The sequence below is a fragment of the Oryx dammah genome, unplaced genomic scaffold, assembly GCF_014754425.2.
Source record: "Oryx dammah isolate SB20612 unplaced genomic scaffold, SCBI_Odam_1.1 HiC_scaffold_9, whole genome shotgun sequence".
Taxonomy (NCBI): Eukaryota; Metazoa; Chordata; class Mammalia; order Artiodactyla; family Bovidae; genus Oryx; species Oryx dammah.
In genome coordinates, this window is record NW_024070193.1 from 6,507,656 (window position 1) to 6,531,631 (window position 23,976).

At 46.7% G+C, this 23,976-nt stretch overlaps 1 protein-coding gene across 1 annotated transcript in view; it reads right to left on the bottom strand.

Annotated features, from left to right (window-relative positions):
* CDCP1 (CUB domain containing protein 1) overlaps positions 1 to 13,785 on the bottom strand; it is a 61,248-nt gene extending 47,463 nt beyond the window's left edge. Inside the window, exon 1 of the mRNA XM_040246782.1 lies at positions 13,573 to 13,785. Coding sequence (XP_040102716.1) covers positions 13,573 to 13,654 — 82 coding nt within the window. The 5' untranslated portion in view covers positions 13,655 to 13,785. The remainder of the gene's footprint in view (positions 1 to 13,572) is intronic.
* Positions 13,786 to 23,976: the final 10,191 nt, after the last annotated feature.

Sequence of the window (23,976 nt, forward strand, 5' to 3'; positions counted from 1 at the left end):
TAGGCTGTTTCCGGGGCTTGTGCTTTGAATTATTTGTTTTTAAGTGGTGATGGGTTTGCAGGTAGCCATCTAAATCCTTCTGTTGTGTCTTTCCCTTTTATAATCAAAGACACACGCCGTATCGAAGATGTATCTTAGAGACACAAACAGGCAGTGAGCTCTGTTTGGATATCGTACATGCTCCGTCTTGTCCGATTCTGTGACCTCATGGACTGCAGCCCGCCAGGCTGCTCTATCCATGGGATTCTCCAGGCAAGGATATTGGAGCGGGTTGCTGTGCCCTTCTCCAGGCAATCTTCTTGACCCAGGGATCAAAGCCCAGGTCTCCTGGGTTCTTTATTGCGGATTCTTTACCACTGAGCCACCAGAAAAGTGTTTGGACCACAGTCTGGAGTAAACAAACACGTCTATGTGTAGACTCCTCTGAGACCGTGGCCATTTTAAGGCTTCTCGCCACCCTAAGACCTGAGCTTTAACATTTAACTCCAGACTGAATGGAACTGTACAGAGTGGAAGGATGATTTCAAAGAGTTTACACAGGGAGAGAAAGCTGCATAGTAAGAGACTTTGCACTCGGTAATTGCAGAATTAAACAAATATACTGAGTTTATGACCACTGTACATAATTCATGATGATATGCTAAAGTGCCACAGGGCCAGTGTAAATCACATTAACATCTTATGAAATATTAGAAATAATCATTTTGTCAGACCTTGAGGTGTTAGTCACGATGACCTTAAAAGTCACTGAGGATCACAAGGACAGATAGGGAAGAATCAAAGGAGCACAGTTAAAAAAAAAAAAAAATCTGGGGACTTCCCTAGTGGTCCAGTGGTTAAGAGTCTTCCCCTGCAGGGGGTGTGGGTTCAATTTCCGGTGGGGGGGTTTCCACATGATGCGTGGTGTGGCCAAAAAACAGAACACAAACGCATCTGTGTGTGTGCTCAGGGATGCCAGCAGGAGGAGGGGCCTTTCCCTGCCCTGCCATGCATAAGTTCAGAAGTTACTGAAATTCCCATTTCTTTAGTGTTCCCTGGAGCCCTTTGCCAGTGGTCTCACCTTTGCCATCAGAGACCAGTTGTTTTAGTTGCTCTGATAAAAAGCTAGCAGGGAGATGGTTAAACAAGAATCCACACACACCAGGTCTATCTGTTTCTTAACTGCAGAGACGCAACCTCTTGATCAGCTGCGGGGCAGGACTGGGGAGCGTGGGTGTATCATATTCCAGGGGCCAGGGCTGCAGCCAACTTGGAAAACATCCTTTTGTCTAAATCTCTTGTTTTAGGGACTGGGGGGTTAGAACCTTTTGTTGTTGCTGTTTCCAGCAATTTTTTTAGTAAATTTTTTTCCTTCGAGTTTTATTGAGATATCATTGACAAACAGCACTGTGTGAGTTTAAGGTGTAGAGCATAATGATTTGACTTATATACATCATGAAATGATCACCACGGTTACTGTAGTTACTACCGTTTCCAGCAGTCTTAAAGGGAAGGGGAGAGGGAGGGGAGATCCACCCACATAGCCTGACTTGAAGAATAAGTCTTTGCACAAAGCTCCCTCAAATGAACATGGGTCAGGTCAACACAGTTGCCTTCTGTGGCAAACCAGGGAGCCCAAGGTAAAGCAGGTCAGCAGAGGAAGGCTACACACTCCAGGAACTCTTTGGGGCCAGACGGACACAAGCTTTCCTCATCGAGAGGGGCCGGGACAGCCCCTGGGATGGGGAGTGCCATTATGGAAGGTCCTATGTCAACAAGGACAGCCATCACGGAAGGTGTTTGTCCGCGAGGATGGCTGTTATGAAAGGTATTGATACGAGAGGTGTCAAATCAACAAGAACGGACACATTACGGGTGTAGCCATCATGGATGAGATGGTATCAACAAGGACAGTCATTACGGAGGGTGTCACACCAACTAGGGGTACCGCGTTGCACCTGAACTGTGGAGAGGGTCTAGCTAATCATCTTAAGGTAACTGTGCCGTCCATTCAGGGAGGTGAGAAACAGGGGAGGGACCAAGAGTGCCAAGACGGGCGTCTGGAGGAGCCTGGATCCCAAGCACATAGGCTGGCAGGTGGAAGAACGAGCAGACGGTTATTCCTAGAAGGGGGAGAGGCTGTGGTTCAGAGCACTTTCCCCTTCATGACCCGTATTCTTTCTTCACAGCGGAGTTGGTCGTGCTGCTAAGTGCTCTTGCCAAGAAAGGAAGAGGACGATGGGAACAAGACTCAGCGAGGAAATCCCACAGAAATGAGGCCTTTAATCATCATTCAAACTACATTCTGCCTTGCTCCTGTAGCTGGTCTCCAATCAGAAGTCATACACTGAAGGATTATTCTTCATGACACTTAGTTAGAGGATCACTTCCTAAGCTGTCTTTTCAGAGATGGTGAGAGAACACTTTTAAAATATCAAGACAACACTGGGGATTACTGCTGGCGAATGACAGCGCCATACTTCTGCTCCAGGGCCTGTCTTAGGGTTTTGCTGCGGCGCCTGCAGGCCTCAGGCATCAGAGCACCAGCCTCCTCCTCCTCCCTTCCCTCCTGAAGAAGGTTCGCCATCCCCAAGCTTTACTGCAGTTCTTACAAGTACATCTTTTGCTGTACTTATCACACTGAGCCTCAAACTCAAATGCTTTCAGGGCCCTAGCAGATAATGTAAATGAGAAAAGCCAGCACAGTAGGGAGGCTTTTTGTTCAGTCGGAGGGGACACGCTCTACTAAGCATGCTGTAATTCAGCTTTTTCCAAAACACATCAAACAGAACTGGCCAAGGCCCCCAGGCCACCTGTTGTAGCTCCTGGTTTACATGTGTGAATCCCTTCTGGAAGGTGAGCCCCTAGAGAGCAAGGGATTAGGATTTTCTACCTCTGAGTGTCCAGTACCATGGGCCTCCAACATCTGTGGGATGAATGGAATCTATTTACCAAATGACCTAGGACTAGACCAGGTCTTTTAAAGACATTCTAGGCAAAAATCAAATTCTCCGGTTCTGCTCAATGCTGGGACTTAAAAGTGGTTAGGAGGTGGGAAAAGCAGCAAATCGCTCTTCAGAAACAGTTGCTCTGGGTGGAGAAATCAGTTTTGGCCATTAGATCCCTGATTCCTAGTGACTTAATACTTCTACTCCATCCCCTCCATACAACCAGATTCTTGCAGGAAGTGTCTGTAGACTTTCGAAGACAGAATCACTGAGATATTCATTACCTGGCTTTCAATCCTTCTCTTTTTATTTTTGCTTATTTATTTGGCTGGGGCTTCGTAACAGCACACGGAATCTTTGTTGCATCACGCGGGAACTTTTGTTGTGGCGTGTGGACTCTAGCTGTGGCGCACGGGCTACGGGCTCTGTAGTTGTGGCTAAGTAGACTCCGTTGCCCTGTGGCATGTGGGATCTTAGACCCCTGTCAGAGATTGAACCTGGGTCCCCCACATTGCAAGGTGGACTCTTTAACCGCTGGACCACCAGGGAAGTCTCTAAATTCTTTTTAAATTTAAAACTATTTTTAAGGCAAAATTGTGTTGATAGAAGGCAAACAAATGGTTGCCAGGAGCCAAGGGGCAGGGACTGTCTGCAAAGGGGTCTGGAGGAACTTCTCAGGCGGATTGAAACGTTGTATCATGTACCTGACAGGCCTCATCAGAGTGCAGCTGAGAGGTGAATTTTATGGTATGTACATTAAAGCTGAAAAATACATTTTACTTTCAGATAAATGATACATGAAGCACAAAATGAAATGTGTCCGCATAAGGCACCCCTGTTTTATTTCATTTCATTTTGCCAAAAGGTAGCATATCATCCTCATTGTTCTGAGTCTTGGAGAAGGAAATGGCAACCCACTCCAGTATTCTTGCCTGGAGAATCCCAGGGACAGAGGAGCCAGGTGGGCTGCCGTCTCTGGGGTCGCACAGAGCTGGACACGACTGAAGCGACTTAGCAGCAGCAGTTCTGAGTCTGTGTTTTCCCCTCCAGAATATATCTTGGTCGGGGCCGGGGCGGGGGTGGGGGGGGTGTGTGGGGGTGTGTGGTCCACTCCATGTCTCTACATCCCATTCTTTTAAATGGCTGTGCAGCAGTCCCCTGTTTAAATGCACCATCATTAATGTAACCAGTCTTCTAAGGATGGATATTCGGGCTGTTTCCAGTCTCCAGTGACCAGAGGAAGGAGCAGAAGATGTTTATCTGGAGTTTCCAGGTGCCAGCTGGACACACCTTCTTGGGTGTGTCAGGTTCCTGGCTGGAACTTGAATTGTATTCCCACAGAGGCTGAGATCAGGGAGGCTGGAAGACGTTATTTCTAGGGTTTGGCTGCACCACGTTGACATGGGCTTCTGCAAGACGACCCGAGCACGGTTTACTATTTGAAAAACGTCTTTCTTGTCGTGGTAAGTTGAGAACTTGCTCCTGACAGCCTACAGCTGAAGCGCCTGATAAGACTGTCAGCAACTTCAGAGCAGTTGGGCAATCTTCCAACTCTCAGCAGCGGTGAAAGGTGGTGGCCTTGCCGGGTTCCACGGAATACCAGCCTCTGGTTTCATGGCCTGGCACACTGCAGCTCAGACTGGGTTTAGTTTTGACACCTGCTCACAAGGACGGCGGTGAACTTCAGAAGCCCACTGGGGCATTCTCTGCACTTCTCTTGTGTAACTGGGTATGATGTTTACATTACATAAAACCGGTCTGGTCAGTTCCTTGGTTAAAAGAAAATATGTGTGCTTATGTGTACGCATGTGTGTGTGTGTGCACGCACGCGCGCAGCTGCTCACTTGCAAACAATTTTCAAAAAAATGTGCTAGGATCCCCTGGCGGCACAGTGGCTAGGAATCCGCCTGCCAGTGCAGGGTATGATCCCTGATCTGGGAAGATCCCACATGCTGTGGGGCAACTCAGCCACAACTACTGAGCCCGTGTGCTGCAGCTCCTGAAGCCTGCACACCTAGAGCCTGCGCTCCACAAGAGAAGTCACCGCAGTGAGAAGCCCGTGCACCTCCAACTGGAGATTAGCCCCCACTCATTGCAACGAGAGAAAGCCCGCGTGCAGCAATGAAGATCCAGTGCAAGCAAAAAAAAATTTTTTTTAAACACATGATGAAAATAAACACACACACAAAAGCAAAACCTGTTCTTGTGTCACTGATTTCTTGCAGATTTTAATCCAGGAGCTTCCCCAGATGTTCTCATAAGGGCCCAAAGCTGACTACTGCAATACTGCCTGAAGCACACTGCGTAGTTACAGAGGCTGAAACAACCAAAATGTCTCCCCAAAGCAACCTGGTTACACAGACAACGGCCTGGCAGTTTGGTCCGGGTGGTCTGCTGCTAAAAAAATCTCAGTGTTCTTTCTGGGTTCAATTTAGATAATCAAAGTAGTATCAATTCTTAAGCAAGGAATCCGTTCGAGGGCGGACACTGTGCTGAGTGATTTACATATGTTGTTTTCACTGGGTCCCTGCCTGGAAGATGCTCCGAGGCCCTGCTCTCCAGTTAGACTTGTCAGCCGGGCAGTTGGTGGTGAAGATGACCCATCGCTCCAGACTGACTCCTCCTGAGACAGTGTCTCCTGCTGCCCTGGACTTCCAGCATACAGCAGACTTCCAGCAGGGGCAGCAACATATGGTAACTTCATTCTCTGTGCTGCTGGCTCGTCGCTTCCCTGCCGTGGCTGGAGTGCCACCCTGCACCAGAGTCAAGCGTCTGTCTGGGTCCAGGAGATGCCCTGAGCCCATCACATGCAGGGGCTTCATCCCACCACCTCTGCATCCTCCATGATGTTTCTTTGCGACCCCATGGACTGTAGCCCACCAGGTTCCTCTGTCCATGGGATTCTCCAGGCAAGAATACTGGAGGGGGTTGCCACGCTCTCCTCCAGGCAACCTTCCCAACCCAGGGATTGAACCCAGGTCTCCCTCATTGCAGGCGGATCCTTTACCATATGAAGCGTCAGAGAAGCCCGATGTCCTGAGACCTCTCACAAAGGCTTGTGAGTTGTCTTCAGGTTTAAAAAATGTTTTTGCCATATATCCTTGTTGGAAATGGCTTGATGTCCTCATGCCCAGCTCAGTGATGGAAGACAAAGCATCTGCTCGAAGGAATCTGGCACATGCCTGGACATACACCATCCTAGCCCAGCTCCGGCTGGACCACACATTGTCAAGTATTGAGAAGTCGCCCTCATGGCTCCAAGCATGTGTGACACTGAATGTGGCCGAGTGGGCAGACCTCAAAACAAAAACAACAGCTTGACTTGAACTCCATGTGATTTTTGGACTTGGGAAGTTGAACTTAATCCTGGAGATTGTCTTTCATTGTCCCAGCCAAAGGCAGCAGGTTGGCACCCATTCGTCGTTGTAGAAATGGCACATTTCCCCCAGAAGGCTTTGATTTTCTGTCATTGAGGGTAGGGAATATTTGCACTTCATTAAAAACAAAGAAAGCTTCCCATTTGTGCTCATGGAACAGTTGTAATTTTTTTCAAAATATTTCCAAAATATTTTCCAAATATTAAATATTATTTAAAGATGTTCAGACTCTCAGGGGAGGTGGTTAATGGCCTCAGAGAATATTGTGCTCGGTCGCTCAGTCAGGTCTGACTTTTTGCGATCCTTTGGACTGTAGCTCCCCAGGCTCCCCTTTCCATGGGATTTTTCAGGCATACTGGAGTGGGTTGCCATTTCCTTCTCCAGGGGATCTTCTCCACCAGGGATTGAACCTGCATCTCCTGAACTGAAGGTGAATTCTTTATCACTGAGCCACTGAGGAAACCCACAAAGAATATTGTATTTCTCTCTGGCAGAACGGACGGCCTGTTCAAGAGGACAGCCCCTCCCTGGCAAAGTCAGACCAACAAGGCTTTCAGTGGTGCCCTTGGCTTGGGCTATACTCAGGAGAGAAGTGAAGAGTGCAGATATTTTTTAAGCACAGTATCTGAAGAAACAGCTTTAAGTTTTACAAATGTTTGTGTGAAGTGCAAGTCAGTAAAACAAATTCTGATTTTCTACTGCATTCTGGGCAGGCTGGGATACTGTGAAGCCAGGTGGGTCACAGAGGAGAACATGCAGGACAGTATCAGAGTCCTCGTCATGACCACAGGTTTGATACGGATGGACACAGAGGCCACACTTCCTGAAGACGGCAGAGTTAAAGCAGAAGCCTGGGTCCCCATATCACTACTTGGAGGAGATCCCATTTAGGGCCTTTTGATTTATGTAATTTTTTTATTGGAGGATAACTGCTTTATAATGCTGTAGTGGTCTTTGCCATACATCAACATGAATCAGTCATAATTATACCTATATCTCCTCCCTCTTGGGCCTCCCTGCCCTGCCCATCCCACCCTGTAGGTCATTACAGAGTCCCAGGCTGGGCTCCCTATGTTACACAGCAGCTTCCCACCAGCTATCTATTTTACACATGATAATGCATATATGTCACAGAGTGAATTAAGTCAGAAAGAGAAAAACAAATACCATATATTAATGCCTATACACAGAATCTAGAAAAATAGTACTGATGAACCTGTTTCCAGAGAAGAAATGGAGATGCAGGTGTAGAGAGCAGACTGGTGTTTACAGCCTAGTATGAGCAGGAAATAAACATCTATTGTGTTTGAGCCATTAGACACATTTGGGTTTGGGTTATAGCAGCTGGAGTGCGTCACACCTTAACTATTAGACTTATCAGGTAAAAAGTCACTAAGGATCCATCAGCCCTCAGTGCAAACACTTCACCTGGGAGCTGTCAGAGCCCAGGCGCATCTTCAGCCTTCTTGATACACAGCGCTCATGGCATTCTGATCACATAACCAGAAGTGAATATTTGAAAGGAGATTCAAAATATTTCCCTTGTCTAAAGTTTATAATTAGTTTCAACTGGAAAGAATAAAGAAAGGAATAAATTGCAGCCTGGAGGCAGTTAAGAGCTTGTATTCTGAAATTAAACTGCCCAGATTCACAGATGGCACCACCACTTATTAACTTATTCCACGGTTACTCACTTTCTTCCATTTGCTCTGACATTTTCTGGATACGCTGGTGAAGAATCTGCCTGCAATGTAGGAGACCCCGGTTCGATTCCTGGGTCAGGAAGATTCCCTGGAGAAGGGATAGGCTACCCACTCCAGTATTCTTGGGCTTCCCTGGTGGCTCAGCTGGTAAAGAATCTGCCTGCAATCTGGGAGACCTGGGTTTGATCCCTGGGTTGGGAAGACACCCTGGAGAAGGGAACGGCTACCCACACCAGTATTCCGGCCTGGAGAATTCCATGGACTATATAGTCCATAAGGTTGCAAAGAGTTGGACAAGACTGAGAGATTTTCACTTTCTGTACAAACCCCAGTAGCTCCTCATCCAGGAATTTCAACTACAGATAAACTTGTCCATATATCCAACCAAATCACCTGCAAAGATGGTCACTGAGGCTCAGTGTATAGTGACAAAAGATTGGGAACAATCCATTATAAGTTGTTGATTAAATATAATATGGTATTCCCATGATGAGGACCTCTGTACAGCTCTCAAAAAGCATATGATAGCTCTGTATGTTTTGGTATATAGGGAGCACTAAGATGGATTGCTCAGTGAAAAAAATCAGGAAACATATGGGATATATCCTCCACTATATACTGTATTTATGCTCTTTGTGTAAAGAAGGGTGGTATATACATTTGTTAACTTGTACATGCTCAGGAACAATGCATAAAAAATCATAACTGCCTCTGGGAGGAGGCCTGGAGTCAGACGTAGAAGGGGACATACTTCTTTCCTCCCACAGACCATTTTGTGCTATTTGAAATTATGTTACCATGAACAGACAATTATTTTTCTAAGCACGGCTTTTAAATTATTTAAATATTAACAGTAATACACATTACCATATGATCCAGCTATTCCACTTCTGGGTATTTATTCACAGAATACAAACACACTAATTCGACACATGTACCCAAATGTTTACAGCAGCATTATTAACAATAGCTAAGATACAGTAACAACACAAGGGCCCATCCATGGATGAATGGATAAAGAAGATGTGAGATAGACAGACAGATAGAAACACACACACACACACGAATACTACTCAGCCATAAAAAAGATGAAACATTTTGCCATTTGTGATAACATGGATGGATCTTGAGGATATTATACTAAGTGAAATAAGTCAGATGGAGGAAGACAAATACTCTATGATTTCATGCATATATGGAATATAAAAAACAAACAAAAAACCAAAATAAATGAACAAAACAAAAACATACATTCAAAGAACAGAGTAGTGGTTAGCAGAGAGGAAGGGATGGGGAGTGGGAACACAAATGTGGAAAAGGGGGTCGATTTCACAAGGAGGGATGGAAAATAAATTTTAGTGGTGAGCATGCTGTAGCGTGGGTTTCCCTGGTGGCTCAGCTGGTAAAGAATCCGCCTGCAACGCATGAGACCTGGGTTCAATCCCTGGGTTGGGAAGATCCCCTGGAGAAGGGAAAGGCTACCCACTCTACTATTCTGGCCTGGAGAATTCCATGGACTGTATAGTCCATGGGGTCACAAACAGTCAGACATGACCGAGTGACTTTTACATGCTATAGGATATACAGAAATTGAAATACAAAACTGTATACATGAAATTTATATGCTATAAACAAATGTGATCTCAATAAAAAAATACCACATACACATTTCTAGAACTGATATGAACACAGCACTCAGTAAGTGCTGATTTTTTAAAAAATGAAAGAGGGACTTCCCTGGTGATCCATTGGCTAAGACACCATGCTCCATATGCAGGAGACCCCAGTTCAAACCCTGGTTAGGGAACTAGATCCTACATGTTGTAACTAAGACCAAGCACAGCCAAATAAAGAAATATGTACATTTTAAAAAAATGTCTGGTGTGCAGACAGTCTCTAAGATAACCAGCAAATGCTGTCTTGAGGAGTCCCACTGCACACGGGTCATGGTGCACTGGTGATGTAGCAGCTCAGCATCACTACATACCTGCTGGGTAACCCTGGGCAAGTTACTTCACCTCTCTGTGCTCCTCTATTCCCAGCGTTATAGGAGTACACGCTTGAGGACGGAGAGCTAAATGACTCTTGATTTACATCTTCTCAAGAGGAAACAGCTGAGCTTTTATTACTGTGTCATCCATCATAGTTATTTTTGGCTAGTGTCTATTTAGGAAACATGTATATTTACATCTGGAAACACAACACAACACTTTAAACAAAATATATGTTGCACATAGAGGCAGAAGGTCAGGATCTAGTGGAGATGCTCTGAGTGTCAACAAATGGGGGTGCAAGAAGTTATTACACACAAAGTAACTGTCTACAAAGAGCCACATAAACGTCTTGCAATTTGGAAAAGATGTCTTGCATGTTTTACAGTTAATAGAATTGGCTGTTAATTATATATTGGTATTTCCCAGTGTTTCATTATGCTTTCAGAAACTGTTGGGGGTTTGAGTTTTGTGCAATGGGTTGTTACAGTTTGTCCCACAAGAAATAATGAGACATAGGGCATCAGTTACTGTTTTCACGTAGAATCTCTGGTTTTTAGGGATGAATTACTGATATTAAGTGGGAGATGCTCACACAGAAAATACTTAGAAGAATGACCAGCACAGAGTAGAAGCTCAATGTGTGTTAGCTACTACAAGTAGCACTTAGTAATTTAAAAAAGAAAAACAACACTGATGTACTGAATACAAACCCAAGGTTACAAAGAGGTGAGGGAGGGAACTTGGCTCTCCTTGCCTGTTTCTCTGGAATACTGCCAGCCGCCCCGGAGAAAGTGATGGGTTAATTACAAGGTCGTATGAAGAGGTTTGAAATAATTTGATTGTGGAATAATTTTTATAATTTAGAATGATAATGAAAGGGTGTGAACTTTTCTTAATCGCCCAGGTGGAGAGCCTTAGCACTGTATCATCCCCTAGCATTCCACCCATCTTGACCTCAATCATGGGTCCTTCTGACCAGCAAACTCCACTTCTCCTCCATCCAAACCAAAGCCAGCTCCACTGAGCAAAATCAAAGCTGAGGCATGGGGTATAAGAATCTGCCTGCCAAGCAGGAGACACGGGTTCGACCCCTGGGGTGGGAAGATCCCCTAAAGAAGCGAATGGCAACCCACTCCAGTATTCTTACTTGGAAAATCCCATGGACAGAGGAGCCTGGTGGGCTATTACAGTCCATGGAGTCGCCAAGAGTTGGATGCAACTTATCGACTAAACAATAACAATAATATATATAGTACTTAAAATATGCAAATAATTTCAACTTCCTTACCCCTCATTGATAGCTTGGGAGAACCCCTAGAAGAATGTTGAGGCGGAGCAAAGTCCAGTCATCACAGACAAAATGCCGGCCTCTGAGGTGAACCCTGAGGCTGAGGTGAGCACCCGGGCGCATCATACAAGCAGCAGAGCAGCGGTCTCTGACTGTCTCACACAAATCTGTGTGCGAGTTGGGGAGACTGAGGGGAGGACCCAGCAGTTCTGCCAGTTACACATTCCAGACAACAGGCACCAGCTCCTCACTTGAATCTGAAGAAGCAGGAACTCACACACTCACCCAGGGTAAGCGAACACATCATCTGATGTCTACTCATACTTTTGGCAAGAAACAATGGTAGCGAGAACGGGGTCACCGACCCAGACTCTGGTACCTGAGTGGTTCTTGGAAAGCCACTAAGTTGAGGTTTTAACAGGATTATTTTAACTTAATCAGTCCTTCATTCTTAGAAGTGGGGGAACTTGTAAGAATACCGAACTCAAACAAACACACCCCACGGCGATGTGAACTTTCCATTTCCATCTGTGCAGTGACACCAACTTCATTTTCATCCAGAGGAGTATTAAGACAGTTCAGGGATTTATAAAATAAATCCACTATGCCAGGCTCTGTGGTTTTCTCCGTCTTTTCAGGACAGACTCTAGAAACTTCTGGGCAAAGCAAATGTACTCTGCCTGCTTCAACCAAAAAGGCACAACCATTAGTTCAGCCCAGTGATGTGGCCTCACAGGTCTTGTTCCTAAGAACACAGAAGGGATTTAAGAAAGCGAAAGGGGCAAGTTCCTGGGCTTCCTTGTATTTAGACAATGAACGGTGAGACACTGCTCCAACAGTTAATAACTTCCTGGAAAGAACAGGCTCCACTGGAGACCAAAATGGCAGCCTCCCGAGGCCACAAGTAGGAACACGTAACAGAAGCCAGTTCAGGACAGTCTGTCATCGTGATCAGTAAGGCACTGATGCCTTGATTTACATCATATTCTTACTGGAGTTCTCAGCTGTTATCACACACAACCAGAAACATCGCAGACAATTTCCCGAGTTTCAAGACGGCTCCCAAGTCTGGTGGGCACACTTTTTTTCTCATACACACATTTACACCTATTCATTTGCTAAGTTACTCTTTATTCTTAAGCAGACTTTTTTCAACGGAAATCTTGAAACTCAGTCCTAACTTACAATAAATACAGTAAATACGCCCACAGTATGTTCAGTATCCCATGTACTGTGCAGTAATATGTCGCCTGACACCGCTGAGGAAAAGAACCAGGAAGCTTTCCCGTCTCGGATTTGTCATGATGGCAGCTGCCGGAACGCCCAAGTTCAACTCATCCGCTTAGTTTCATTCTTTTTAATTTCCTCTAATTTGTGGGCCTGCCAAACACACACGTCCCCCTTAGATGCAGCCAGCGGTAATAATCAAAGATCGCTTCCTGGGTAGTTCTTTCCAAAGGGGAAAAAAAAAACACCACACAAAACCTGTAGTCGTCTCAGGGAAGCCTTCAAATCAAGTCCTTACGTGAGGAGACCAGGTTACTCACGCTTTTAATACTTCCAGGGCCCGCAGGGCACCTCCCGCGGGCGGCCGGCACAGCGCGCCCCGCGCGCCCCGCGCGCCCCCGCCCCGCCCCCACCGGAACTCCGGATTCCCCGCAGCGCCGGACCCTCCCCGCCGCCGACCCCCTTCCGCCGCCAGGGTCCCCCGCCCACCGGTGCGAGGGCCCGGGGCTGCCCGGCCTCCGCGGCGCGGAAGCGCTTTCCTGGTGGAGTTCGTGTTCCCGAACTTCGGGACAGCGGGAAAAGAGCGGGCGGACGGGGGAAAGGTGAGGCGAAAGCTAGGCTGTGGTGACGCTGAACCACTGTTTCCTCGCCCGCGTCTCTGGCCGGGCGCTGAGGTGAGGGTGCACGCGAGCGGGAAGTTTCCCTCCTCACGGCCCGCCGGCGCCACCCACAAGCCAGGTAGAGCGCCCGAGCGCGCGGCGCGCCGCCTCCGCGAGATCCCCGGGCCCGGCTTCCGCGCGCCCTTCCCTCCTTCTCTCTCGGCGCCCCCCGCGTGCCAAGCAAGGCCTGCGTCCTGGGCGAGGTGGCGCGGAATCCAGAGGGCCCGGCCACCGCGCCCACCCGCCTGCGGCGCCGGGCAGTCCCCGGGACCCCCCCGGGCCGCGCCGCCCCCGCCCCGCCCTGCACCCTCGGCAACCCGCGCCCCTCTCCACCGGGCGCCGGCTGGCGGGCGGTCGCGACCCTCAGCGCTCAGCGCCCCTTCAGCGCCGCACTCACCCACTCCGCCGGGCAGGCGCGCGGCGCCCAGCAGTAAGATCCCCAGCAGTGCGACCGTGACCCCGCGGTTGAGGCTGGCCATGGCTCCGGGGCGCCTGGGCCTCGGCGGGGAAAGCGACTGTGGCCCGCGGTGCAGAGTGGCGGCCGCGGGCCCCCGAGCCTGGCATCCGAGGCGCTGCGCTCCACCCCGGCTCGCTCACCTGCGCGCGGGGCGGACTCGCCCTGGCTCCGCCCAGCGCCGCGGGAGCACGAGCTGGCCGGCTCAGTCCCCTCCTCCCTGTCCGCCTCCCCTTCCTGCCTCCCTTCCTGGCTCTACTCCCGCCACTCCCCTGGAGCACTGCGTCCGGTAGCCACCTTCCTGGGGTCTAGCCGCCGTCCCTCTCATGACTTTATCTACAGGGGCCAGAGTCGCGCTTGGGGAAGACACTTGCCCTCCTTTCACTGTCTGGGAGACACTGAAAGGAGGCCACTGTGCAGCCCTTTTCCCCGGGAAATCAAGTCTGCGGAACACCCAAGCCGTGGTTCCGCCTCTGCTTCCAGATTTGGGCTGCAGGCTTTGGACTTTTAAGGCCCGATGCTACTGGTACTCTTTTCAGAATGATGAGCCCGCAGCCAACTCCAGGCACTTCACGGACAGTGTTTCTAATGCTCACAGTAACCCTTCGCAGAACAGATGAAACAGACACCCAGTTACGCAACCTTCCGAAGGTCCCCAGGCCAGTTAGTAAGTTGCGGAGGCAGGATTTGATACCCCTGGAAGGGATTTGCACAACCGGAGTTGCCTTGTTTCATTTCTGAAGAGTGAATGAAATGAGTGAATACAGGAGGCTGGAGAGGGCCATGAGGAGAAACCTGAACAGGTCCACGGGGGGGCACCTTCCTTGAATTCTGAATAGTATGTATGGCACTGGCCTGAGGCATTTACTGCAATCTTTGGGCTGTAAATGAATGATCCTGGGCCTCTTTCCCTCCTCCCAGCTGCCTTTCCTTGGTTTCTGAGATCCTGTGGATTCTCCTTCCCCCTCTGCAGGCCACACACCAAGTCCAGGGTCTCAGTGTCACAAGGAGAGACAGTGGATGGTTCAGGGACTCTCAGCTAGCAGACCAGGGTTCTATCAGAATGACTCCAAAGGCCCCTGTGGGTCTGCCTGTGCCGGTGGGCAACTAGCAACTTGGCCAGGTCACCCAGAATAACCTGGAAGCAGAGTACACGCAAGAGCATTGGTCTGTGTCCAGTTCCCACTTTTTTTTTTTTTTATTCTTGGGGAACTGAGCTTCTCCAGGCTGATCCTACTTTTATCAGGAACAGGGGTAAGAAACCATCTCTTAGGAGAGTGATCCCCTTCCTTCTGTGTGTCTTCAGTGATGAGAATAAAGCAGCCTCTGTCTACAGGGAGCCTGCAGTTCATGAGGGATGTGGGGCTGTCCAGGCTGTGGACATGACTGCCCCACCCCTCCTCCACCTATGGACTGTGAGCTGAGGGAACATCAATTTACCTTCCAGTTACTTGGAAGATAGATGAGGAAGCTGAGGCCTAGAGGGAAGGAAGAGGATGAGAAAAGTAGGGAGGCTTCTGGTTCTCCCCAAGAAATTGAAGGCAGACTCATCAAGAGAAAAGAATTACCAGAAAATCTAAACATCTTTCAAATATGTTTATGCTGACAGGAGAGTAAAGCAGATTTTGTCTGTTTTCCTAATTGTAAGCAGGCATATATACCCCAGCATCTTTTCCTAGCATCCCTAACTCCATTTTCTATATATATGATGATGGTGATAATGATGATAATAATATTGATAATAATAATGGAGTGGCAATGAGTTGAATTGAAAATACTAGAAATATTTTGTGGTAAGTTTAAGCCTAAGGTACAAGTTATCTTTTTACTATCTCATTTCTCCAAAGTTTGCTTAACTGGCCTCTCTGGATGAGTGAAACTGGCTGCAGTGGGTCTTTGTTTTGCTGCTCATCGACTTTTTTTCTTTGAGGCAAGAGGGGCCTACTCTCCAGTTGTGGCACGTGGGCTCAGTAGTTGTAACTCACGGGCGCTAGGGTGTGGGCTGAGTAGTTGTGGCACACCAACTTAGTTGCTCTGAGGCATGTGGGATCCTCCCAGATCAGGGACTGAATACATGTTGCCTACATTGACAGGCAGATTTTTAACCACTGGACCACCAGGGAAGTCCTAAATGAACTTTCCATAAATGACACAAGAGTCACTAAGTCTCAGATGTGAAGGATTGGTAGTAGTTCCAGATAATGGCAACAGTGGGAAAGAGTCAAGGAAATGAGGAGGCATTTCTGCATCCTTTGCAAGACGACCCACCTCTGCAGTTGAAATCAAGATGTCTTGAGGTAATGGCTTGGTTCATGGAAGAATGTAAGCAAAGCTTTGCCAAATTTTGGAAATGTCTTCTCTTTACAAACTTGCCTGAATGGAAGGAGTCAATTTTTAAAAGTTATTTCTGAACTGAAAGAAACCAGGCAGCTGCAGTCTGTTGCCAGAGAAAAATGACATTGAAAGATGAGTTTAAAACTGTTATATTTAATTTTGACCCCTCTGTTCAGTTCAGTTCAGTTCAGTTGCTCAGTCATGTCCAATTCTTTGCAACCCCGTGGACTGCAGCACGCCAGGCTTCCTTGACTATCACCAACTCCTGGAGCTTGCTCAAACTGATGTCCATTGAGTCGGTGATGCCATCCAACCTTCTCATCCTCTGTCGTCCCCTTCTCCTCCCGCCTTCTATATTTCCAAGCATCAGGGTCTTTTCCAATGAGTCAGTTCTTCGAATCAGGTGGCCAAAGTATTGGAGCTTCAGCCTCAGCGTCAGTCCTTCCAATGAATATTCAGGACTGATTTCCTTTAGGATGGACTGGTTGGATCTCCTTGCAGTCCAAAGGACTCTCAAGAATCTTCTCCAGCACAGTTCAAAAGCATCAATTCTTTGGCACTCAGTTTTCTTTGTGGTCCAACTCTCACATCCATACATGACCACTGGAAAAACCATAGCTTTGACTAGATGGACCTTTGTTGACAAAGTAATGTCTCTGCTTTTTAATATGCTGTCTAGGTTGGTCATAACTTTTCTTCCAAGGAGCAAGCATCTTTTAAGCATTTTTGACCCCTCTAGAAACCCTACAAAAGCTACAAAGCAGGGACTTCTTTTTCCCTCCGTTTGGTAAAAGACGTAAGCCTACAAAGATGAGGGGAGCAGACAGAAGATAACAGCCTCTTAGAAACTGGAAAGCAGATGGGTAAATGGAAACTCTAAGCCAGTAGAGGGGAAAGTTGGGAAATAGCATGATTTATACCATAGAGTTCTCAAAAAGAAACAAACAAACAAAAAACCACCACTAAGGAACTGGCAGCACAAGGTATTGTGTAATGGGAGAGTGAAGAAGGGGCTGAAACAATGAAATCTGGGAGAAAGCTGAAAAACTATAGTTCGATCTCTGGAAACTGTCCTCCATTTCTCCTGGCTGGGCGACTGCCCCTAAGCAGAAGTCTGAAGCATTGTTTTTCTGAAGAGGTTGCTGCTGCTGCTGGTAAGTTGCTTCAGTTGTGTCCAACTCTTTGCGACCCCAGAGACGGCAGCCCACCAGGCTCCCCCGTCCCTGGGATTCTCCAGGCAAGAACACTGGAGTGGGTTGCCATTTCCTTCTCCAATGCATGAAAGTGAAAAGTGAAAGTGAAGTCGCTCAGTCGTGTCCGACTCTTAGCGACCCCATGGACCGCAGCCTGCCAGGCTCCTCCGTCCATGGGATTTTCCAGGCAAGAGTACTGGAGTGGGGTGCCATTGCCTTCTCCGTCTGAAGAGGTTACAACCGAGGAAACTGGGCTGAGGAGTGCTAGGCATAGCTGTAGGCTTAGGAAGCATTCTGGAAAATAGGTAGATAAAAGGAACAAATGTATTCCTTATGCTTAGCTCCCTAGGTGCCTGGCCCTAGTTTGCCCTGACTCCAGTAGTCTCAAGTCATACTAGAGATGGAAGGAGTCTTCTTCTGGTGAATCTGACAAGCTCGAGGAGAAAGACCTAGAGATACAGACATTTATCCCCATCAAGAGGCTAACCAGATTCTTCCCATGACATTCACAGTTGATAAGCCCCACCAGTTAAACTTTTTGATCTCTCATTTTTAAATATGACCAGACAGTAGGAGTTCATGACATCTGAGGAAAGCAGCTAACATGAGAGAGTCAAAATCAACCAACTAACCAAACAGAAAAAGGCACTTGGAGAAAAGGGAGAGAATGAAACAATTGCTAACTTCTTTAGAAAAATAGCAGACAACAGTGTATTTATGCTGTAGGGATAAGGAGTAATAAAAAAATGAATATTCAGGGACCTACAAGAGTTCTTAGAAAAAATTTTAAATGATAGTAAATATTAAAAAATAAATATAAAAATTGAAAGATTTCCCAGAAAGTAAAGCAAAAAGATAGATAAAAAATAGGAGAGGAAAGGTAAGAAAATTAGAGGTCTAGTTCAGGGAATCTAATGTGGATAGTGGGTTTTGCAGATAGAGATAGCAGATTAAGCAGAGATATCATCATCAGTAATATAATTCAAGAAATTCCCCACGTCTGGAATGACATGAGTTTCCAGATTTAAAAACTCATGGTGTGTCCAGCACAATGGATAAAACAAGCTCACATCAAGGCACATCACAGCAAAATTTCAGGAGCCTATAAACAAAGAGAACATTTTATAATTTCCAGGGTTTTATACAAAGAAACAAAAATCAAACTGGCTTTAGATTTTCCAGCAGCACCACTGGAAGCTGGAAAACAATGAAGCAATACCTTCAAAATTGTGAAGGTATAATAATTTCCATCTAAGAATTCTATTAAAGAGAAATACTACATACCGGGAGAAATATCAATAACCTCAGATATGCAGATGACAGCACCCTTTTGGCAGAAAGTGAAGAGAAACTAAAAAGCCTCTTGATGAAAGTGAAAGAGGAGAGTGAAAAAGTTGGCCTAAAGCTCAACATTCAGAAAATGAAGATCATGGCATCTGGTCCCATCACTTCATGGCAAATAGATGGGGAAACAGTGTCAGACTTTATTTTGGGGGGCTCCAAAATCACTGCAGATGGTGATTGCAGCCATGAAATTAAAAGATGCTTACTACTTGGAAGGAAAGTTATGACCAACTTAGATGGCATATTCAAAAGCAGAGACATTACTTTGCCAACAAAGGTCCGTCTAGTCAAGGCTATGGTTTTTCCAATAGTCATGTATAGATGTAAGAGTTGGACTATGAAGAAAGCTGAGTGCTGAAGAATTGCTGCTTTTGAACTGTGGTGTTGGAGAAGACTCTTGAGAGTCCCTTGGACTGCAAGGAGATCCAAACAGTCCATTCTAAAGGAGATCAGTCCTGGGTATTCTTTGGAAGGACTGATGCTAAAGCTGAAACTCCAGTACTTTGGCCACCTCATGTGAAGAGTTGACTCATTGGGAAAGATTCTGATGCTGGGAGGGGTTCGGGGCAGGAGGAGAAGGGGACAAGAGAGGATAAGATGGCTGGATGGCATCACTGATTCAGTGGATGTGAGTTTGAGTGAACTCCGGGAGTTGGTGATGGACAGGGAGGCCTGGCGTGCTGCGATTCATGGGGTCCCAAAGAGTCGGACACGACTGAGCAACTGAACTGAAGAATTCTATATCCAAGCTACCAATTAAGTGATAAAATAGAAAAAGAGCACTTTTAGACATTCAACATCTAAAACAGAAAACCAATAAAACCTCCAAACAACAAACTCCCCCACACCTTTTCTCAGACAAATACTGGAGGAGGTATTCCATTATAACAGGAAATAGATGAGACAGAGAGGAGTGGATACAGGTTTGTGGGGCTGAACTTACTTACCTTAAGAAAAAGAATACAGAATTACAAATAGAAAATCAAATGTGAAAAGTGAGTATTTATAATAAGGAAAGAAAAGACAACAAATCACAAACTTGAAAAAGTTGAAAAATGCCCTAAATGTCACTAAATCTAGGAAGCAGTGTGACATCTCTAATATGAGTTCACTGGTCCAGTATTCTTGCCTGAGGAAGTCCATGGACAGAGGAGCCTGGAGTAGGGTGGCAAAGAGTTGAACACAGCTGAGCAACTAACACTTTGACTTTTCACAGCACCACGTCCTTCATTTGTTTATTTCTTCAGGTCATACTACGTCACTAATGTATGTATCATTTCTTCTGGAACTGTCAAATTTCATCATGACAAGATGCATCAGATAAGGTAAGATACAATCTTGATGTGTTGTGATGCATTAGACATATGAATTCACACACAGAAATGCTCAGTGTTTCTAGAAACATAGTGTTGTGCCATGCAGAGTACAGAAATTCTTACAAATTCTATATGTGTGATTCTTACTAAAGAGCAGAGTAGTATGACACATTTATAATTTTATATGCTGCATTATTCATTTATTTCTGACAAAAAATCCTTCACTTTTTATAAGACATGAGAACTGCATGTTATGCTTAATATTTTAGTTTTGATAGTTGAAAGAATTTTCCAGACTACCTTCTTTGATTCTTCCTCCTCCACTATCCGCATGTTTCTGGGTGGGTACTGTAGGACAGATTCATCATATGATACCACTTCTGACCTTGCTCCTTTTGGTCACCTCATCTGATGAGTCAGCCCAGTGGGTCAGAGGAGTATTTCTAGAAGATCCTACTACAGCATGAGTCCAAGCAATGACCCAAAAGTGACTATGAATTATGTCCCACTAAGATATCCCACTAACTCCCAATTAAATGTATCTCCAGTTCAGCTTCTCCTTGCTCATAGCCACTCACTGCTGCATTGCATAAGGGGAGGTGAGAAGGAGGGGAGGTTGAGGAAATACATGCCTTTGCGACTATTACAAAAAACAGGAGTAAATGAGCACGTGCCTTTAGAAGGATTGCAGTGTTATTTAAACTTTCTTATCTTCATGATTTGTTTGCTTCTGGACACAAGAAGCACAAAATCCAACTCAAGGGGGAGGTAAGGAATGCCCAGGCTGACATGCACTGTGCTTAGAGAGACCAGAGTCCAGATTGAGTCAAGTTGTGAAATGTATGGCCAAGGATTATGGGAGCCCCTTCCAGGTGAACCGATGAACAGAATAAAATCCAGTGGAGTCATTAATTTTATTGATGAGATCCTCAACAGTGTTTGGCCAAGATGTGCATAATCCACACCTCAGCACACCTGTGTTCTTCAGATGCACTTGAGCCACACACGGCTGAGCAACCAGAGACAAGGATCCTGGCCATGCAGTAACACACCAGCCTCAAGGAACATACTCTCTTTTCCAGCTTCTGTGATTTGCGGCTTCCAGTTACTTGTAACGGAACCTCATCCTTAGGCCAGCACTAGAGATTTTTCTGGTGCCGTGGAATGTTAAGGGAAAGCAGACCCAGTGATTCGCTGCAAAAAGGAATTTGACCTAAATGAGCACGGTGGAATGGCTTACTGACTACCATTGTGATTCTGCAGTCAGATGTCCTAGATTCAAATACTGGCTCTGCAACTTACCAGCTTGTGCAACTCTGTACGTGCCTTGGTTTCCTCAGCCACAAACCAGGGCTATGAGAGGATGACCTTCAGAGGGTGTTGTAGAGATTCATGAGATAATACGTGTGACAGATAATATGTACATAGTGCTTGGCACGTAGTAAATGCACAATAAATGTGGCAAAGATTGCCGTTGCCGTGGGGGCAGCTTGGTTGGGGTGGAGGGGAGAGGTCTGGAGACCAACATCTTCATGATCTCAATTCATGCATGAAAGCGTCAGTTCCCCAAGACAGGAAGTTGCCTCTGCTTTACTCATCTGCTAAGAACGGTGCTTGGTACACAGTCACTGCTCAGCAGATAGTTGAGCAATGAATGGATTCATCAAGCTGATGAATGTGTGGATGGCCCTGCTAATCCAGCCAGCTGAGCCTGGGGATCTTTTTAAAACTTGGGACCCTGAAAAGATGAATGCAAGTTGTTCATTTTTTAAAAGGGGGGCAGCTTCTAGAAAGAGGTCATTATGGCCCAGGCCAGGTGTCTGGCAGCAACCATGGTCTTATGGGACTGGCCAGTGTCTGGTGAGCCAAGACTTCATCTGGTTTGAACAGAGGGGTGGAAAGAATCTGTCTGCATCAGGCAGCTTCTCTGAGACTTTGCTTTCCAGGCGATTAAGTAAGTTAACAAAGTGGAGATTCTTTGGGAGCACAAACAGCCCTTAACTGTCGCTTTAACGCCAACCACTGTTTCAGAGAGAAAACCTCCCAGTCACAGCTGGGGCAGAGGCCCCTTTGTGAGCGTTGAAACAGAGGAGCTGGCTGTGGTCTGGGGATAAGATGGGTGTTCCTGGTTTGCCAAGTCATTTGCCCAAAGGGGGAGGCACGTGGTACAATTTCAGTCCTGAGATGACAAAATAAGGAAGATCCTCCAGGAGCAGCTAGTCAGATGCTACAGACCGGGGCTGAGTGAATTTGAATCCGAGTGACTCAGGAAGTTGCCAGCAGGCTGCCAAGCACCTATGTGCTCGCCCCACGGTGCCTTGAAGCCATGGAGTTCCCAGGCTCCATCACCTCCCCGGATCATGGTATCTAGCAGGTCAAGGTCGAACGAGCGGGAGACAGAGCTCCCCGCTCCTGCCTCTTCAAGCCTGTGCAGTCAGCTCCCTGGAAGTCTGGCCCAGAGGGTGAGGAAATCCAGACCCTGCCCCTCCCTGGATATGACCCATATCCACATCAGGCCTGAGCCTGCCAGCCTTGCTTCTTTCTTTTCTATATTTTCCCTTGGAGTGTGGGAGGAAGACGGTCTTTAGAAAGCCTTCAGAGATTGTTCTTCCCCCAGGAGAGGGAATTGAGTCATAACCATTGAGCTGGAGGAGCTCATCTCGTTGAGCATTGGAGCTCATCTCGTTGTCACCTCTTGATAGGTGGAGTCACAGAGAGGGGACGTGGCAACATCAAGCCACCTGACAAGTGGTGTTCCGGGCGGAAGGAAGCCAGGCGTCCAGCCAGGAGCCCTTTGAGCTCTCCTTAAAAAATCCTGGTCCAACTCTGCCGGCATCCATCCTCATTCCTGCCACCCATTCACCCGCTCTGACCCTCTTCCTTGGCCGCTTGGCCTCCACTCTCAGTGCTCTGCTGAAATGTTTCTCTCCAGAATAGCCAAAGCCCCTCCCCGTGGTCACACCAGGTCTGGTGATGGGAAGATGGCTTCAGGAGGAGGAGGGGATGGGGAAGTGGCGTGGGCTTACGCTCTGAGACTCCCCTAGTCTAGGACTGGTTCGGGAGCTGGATGGGCAAAGACACAGCTAACTCAGGAAGCCTGGAGGCATTGGTCACAGACTTTGCCTGCAGTGCCCTCCCACACCACCAAGAATCCAATCCACATCCTCAGGAGACTCACGCTTCACTTGTGCAACCATCACTACCATCTGCCACCAGAGCATTTTCATCTTCCCAAACTGAAACTCCGTTCAGAAAGTCCCCTACGTAAGAACAAGTTCTGCTCCAAGAGTGTGTTCATAAGTCCAAGTGGTTCCTAAGTCCACCAAAGTTAGCCGAGGTACCCAACTAACACAGTTGACTCTGTGGTACTGTACCATAATAGATTTATAATACTTTTCACACAAATAATACATAGAAAGCAAACACACAAAAAATAAAACATTAAAAATCCTACAGTACAGTACCTTGAAAAGTACAAGAACTGGCATACAGGGGCTGGAATTGAACATGCAAGACGAGTTACTGATTGGAGGAGGGAGAGAAGGTGGGAGACAGTAGAGCTGAAGGATCAGCAGCAGTAGGAGATGAAAGGCAAGCTGCAGTGTCATTCATGCCTGACATTGATGTCACAGGCTCTGGTTCCTTGCTGGATTCAATTCTATCTACCCTCTTAAGAAAACAATCCAGTGATGTCTGGATAGTATTAATAGCTCTTTTTTTCTCTTCATGTCAGTACCTGCTACAACACCACTGCTTTTATGCTTGCTTCCAGATATTCTGGGCTTGAAATAAAAATACTACCCTACTGTACTCTATATAGTACTGTACAGTAAAGAACACAAAAGCACAACTACTTGTAGAGGATGCACGCAAATGACAGTGTACGCCAGACACTTGAACTTGCTTACGTAATTGGACATGTGAAGGCACGATCGTGTCTTTGAAACTTGCAACTTGAAGGTTCATGTGTAAGATACTTACTGTACTCACTAAACAGCTTCCTAGGCTCCCTCCCCCCAGCCCCTGAGCAACAATTATTCTACTTTCTGTCTCTGTGACTTTATTATTTTAGGTACCTCATATAAATGGGATCATACAACATTTGTCTTTTTGTATCTGGCTTATTTCACTTAGCTTAATGTCTCCAAAGTCAATCTATG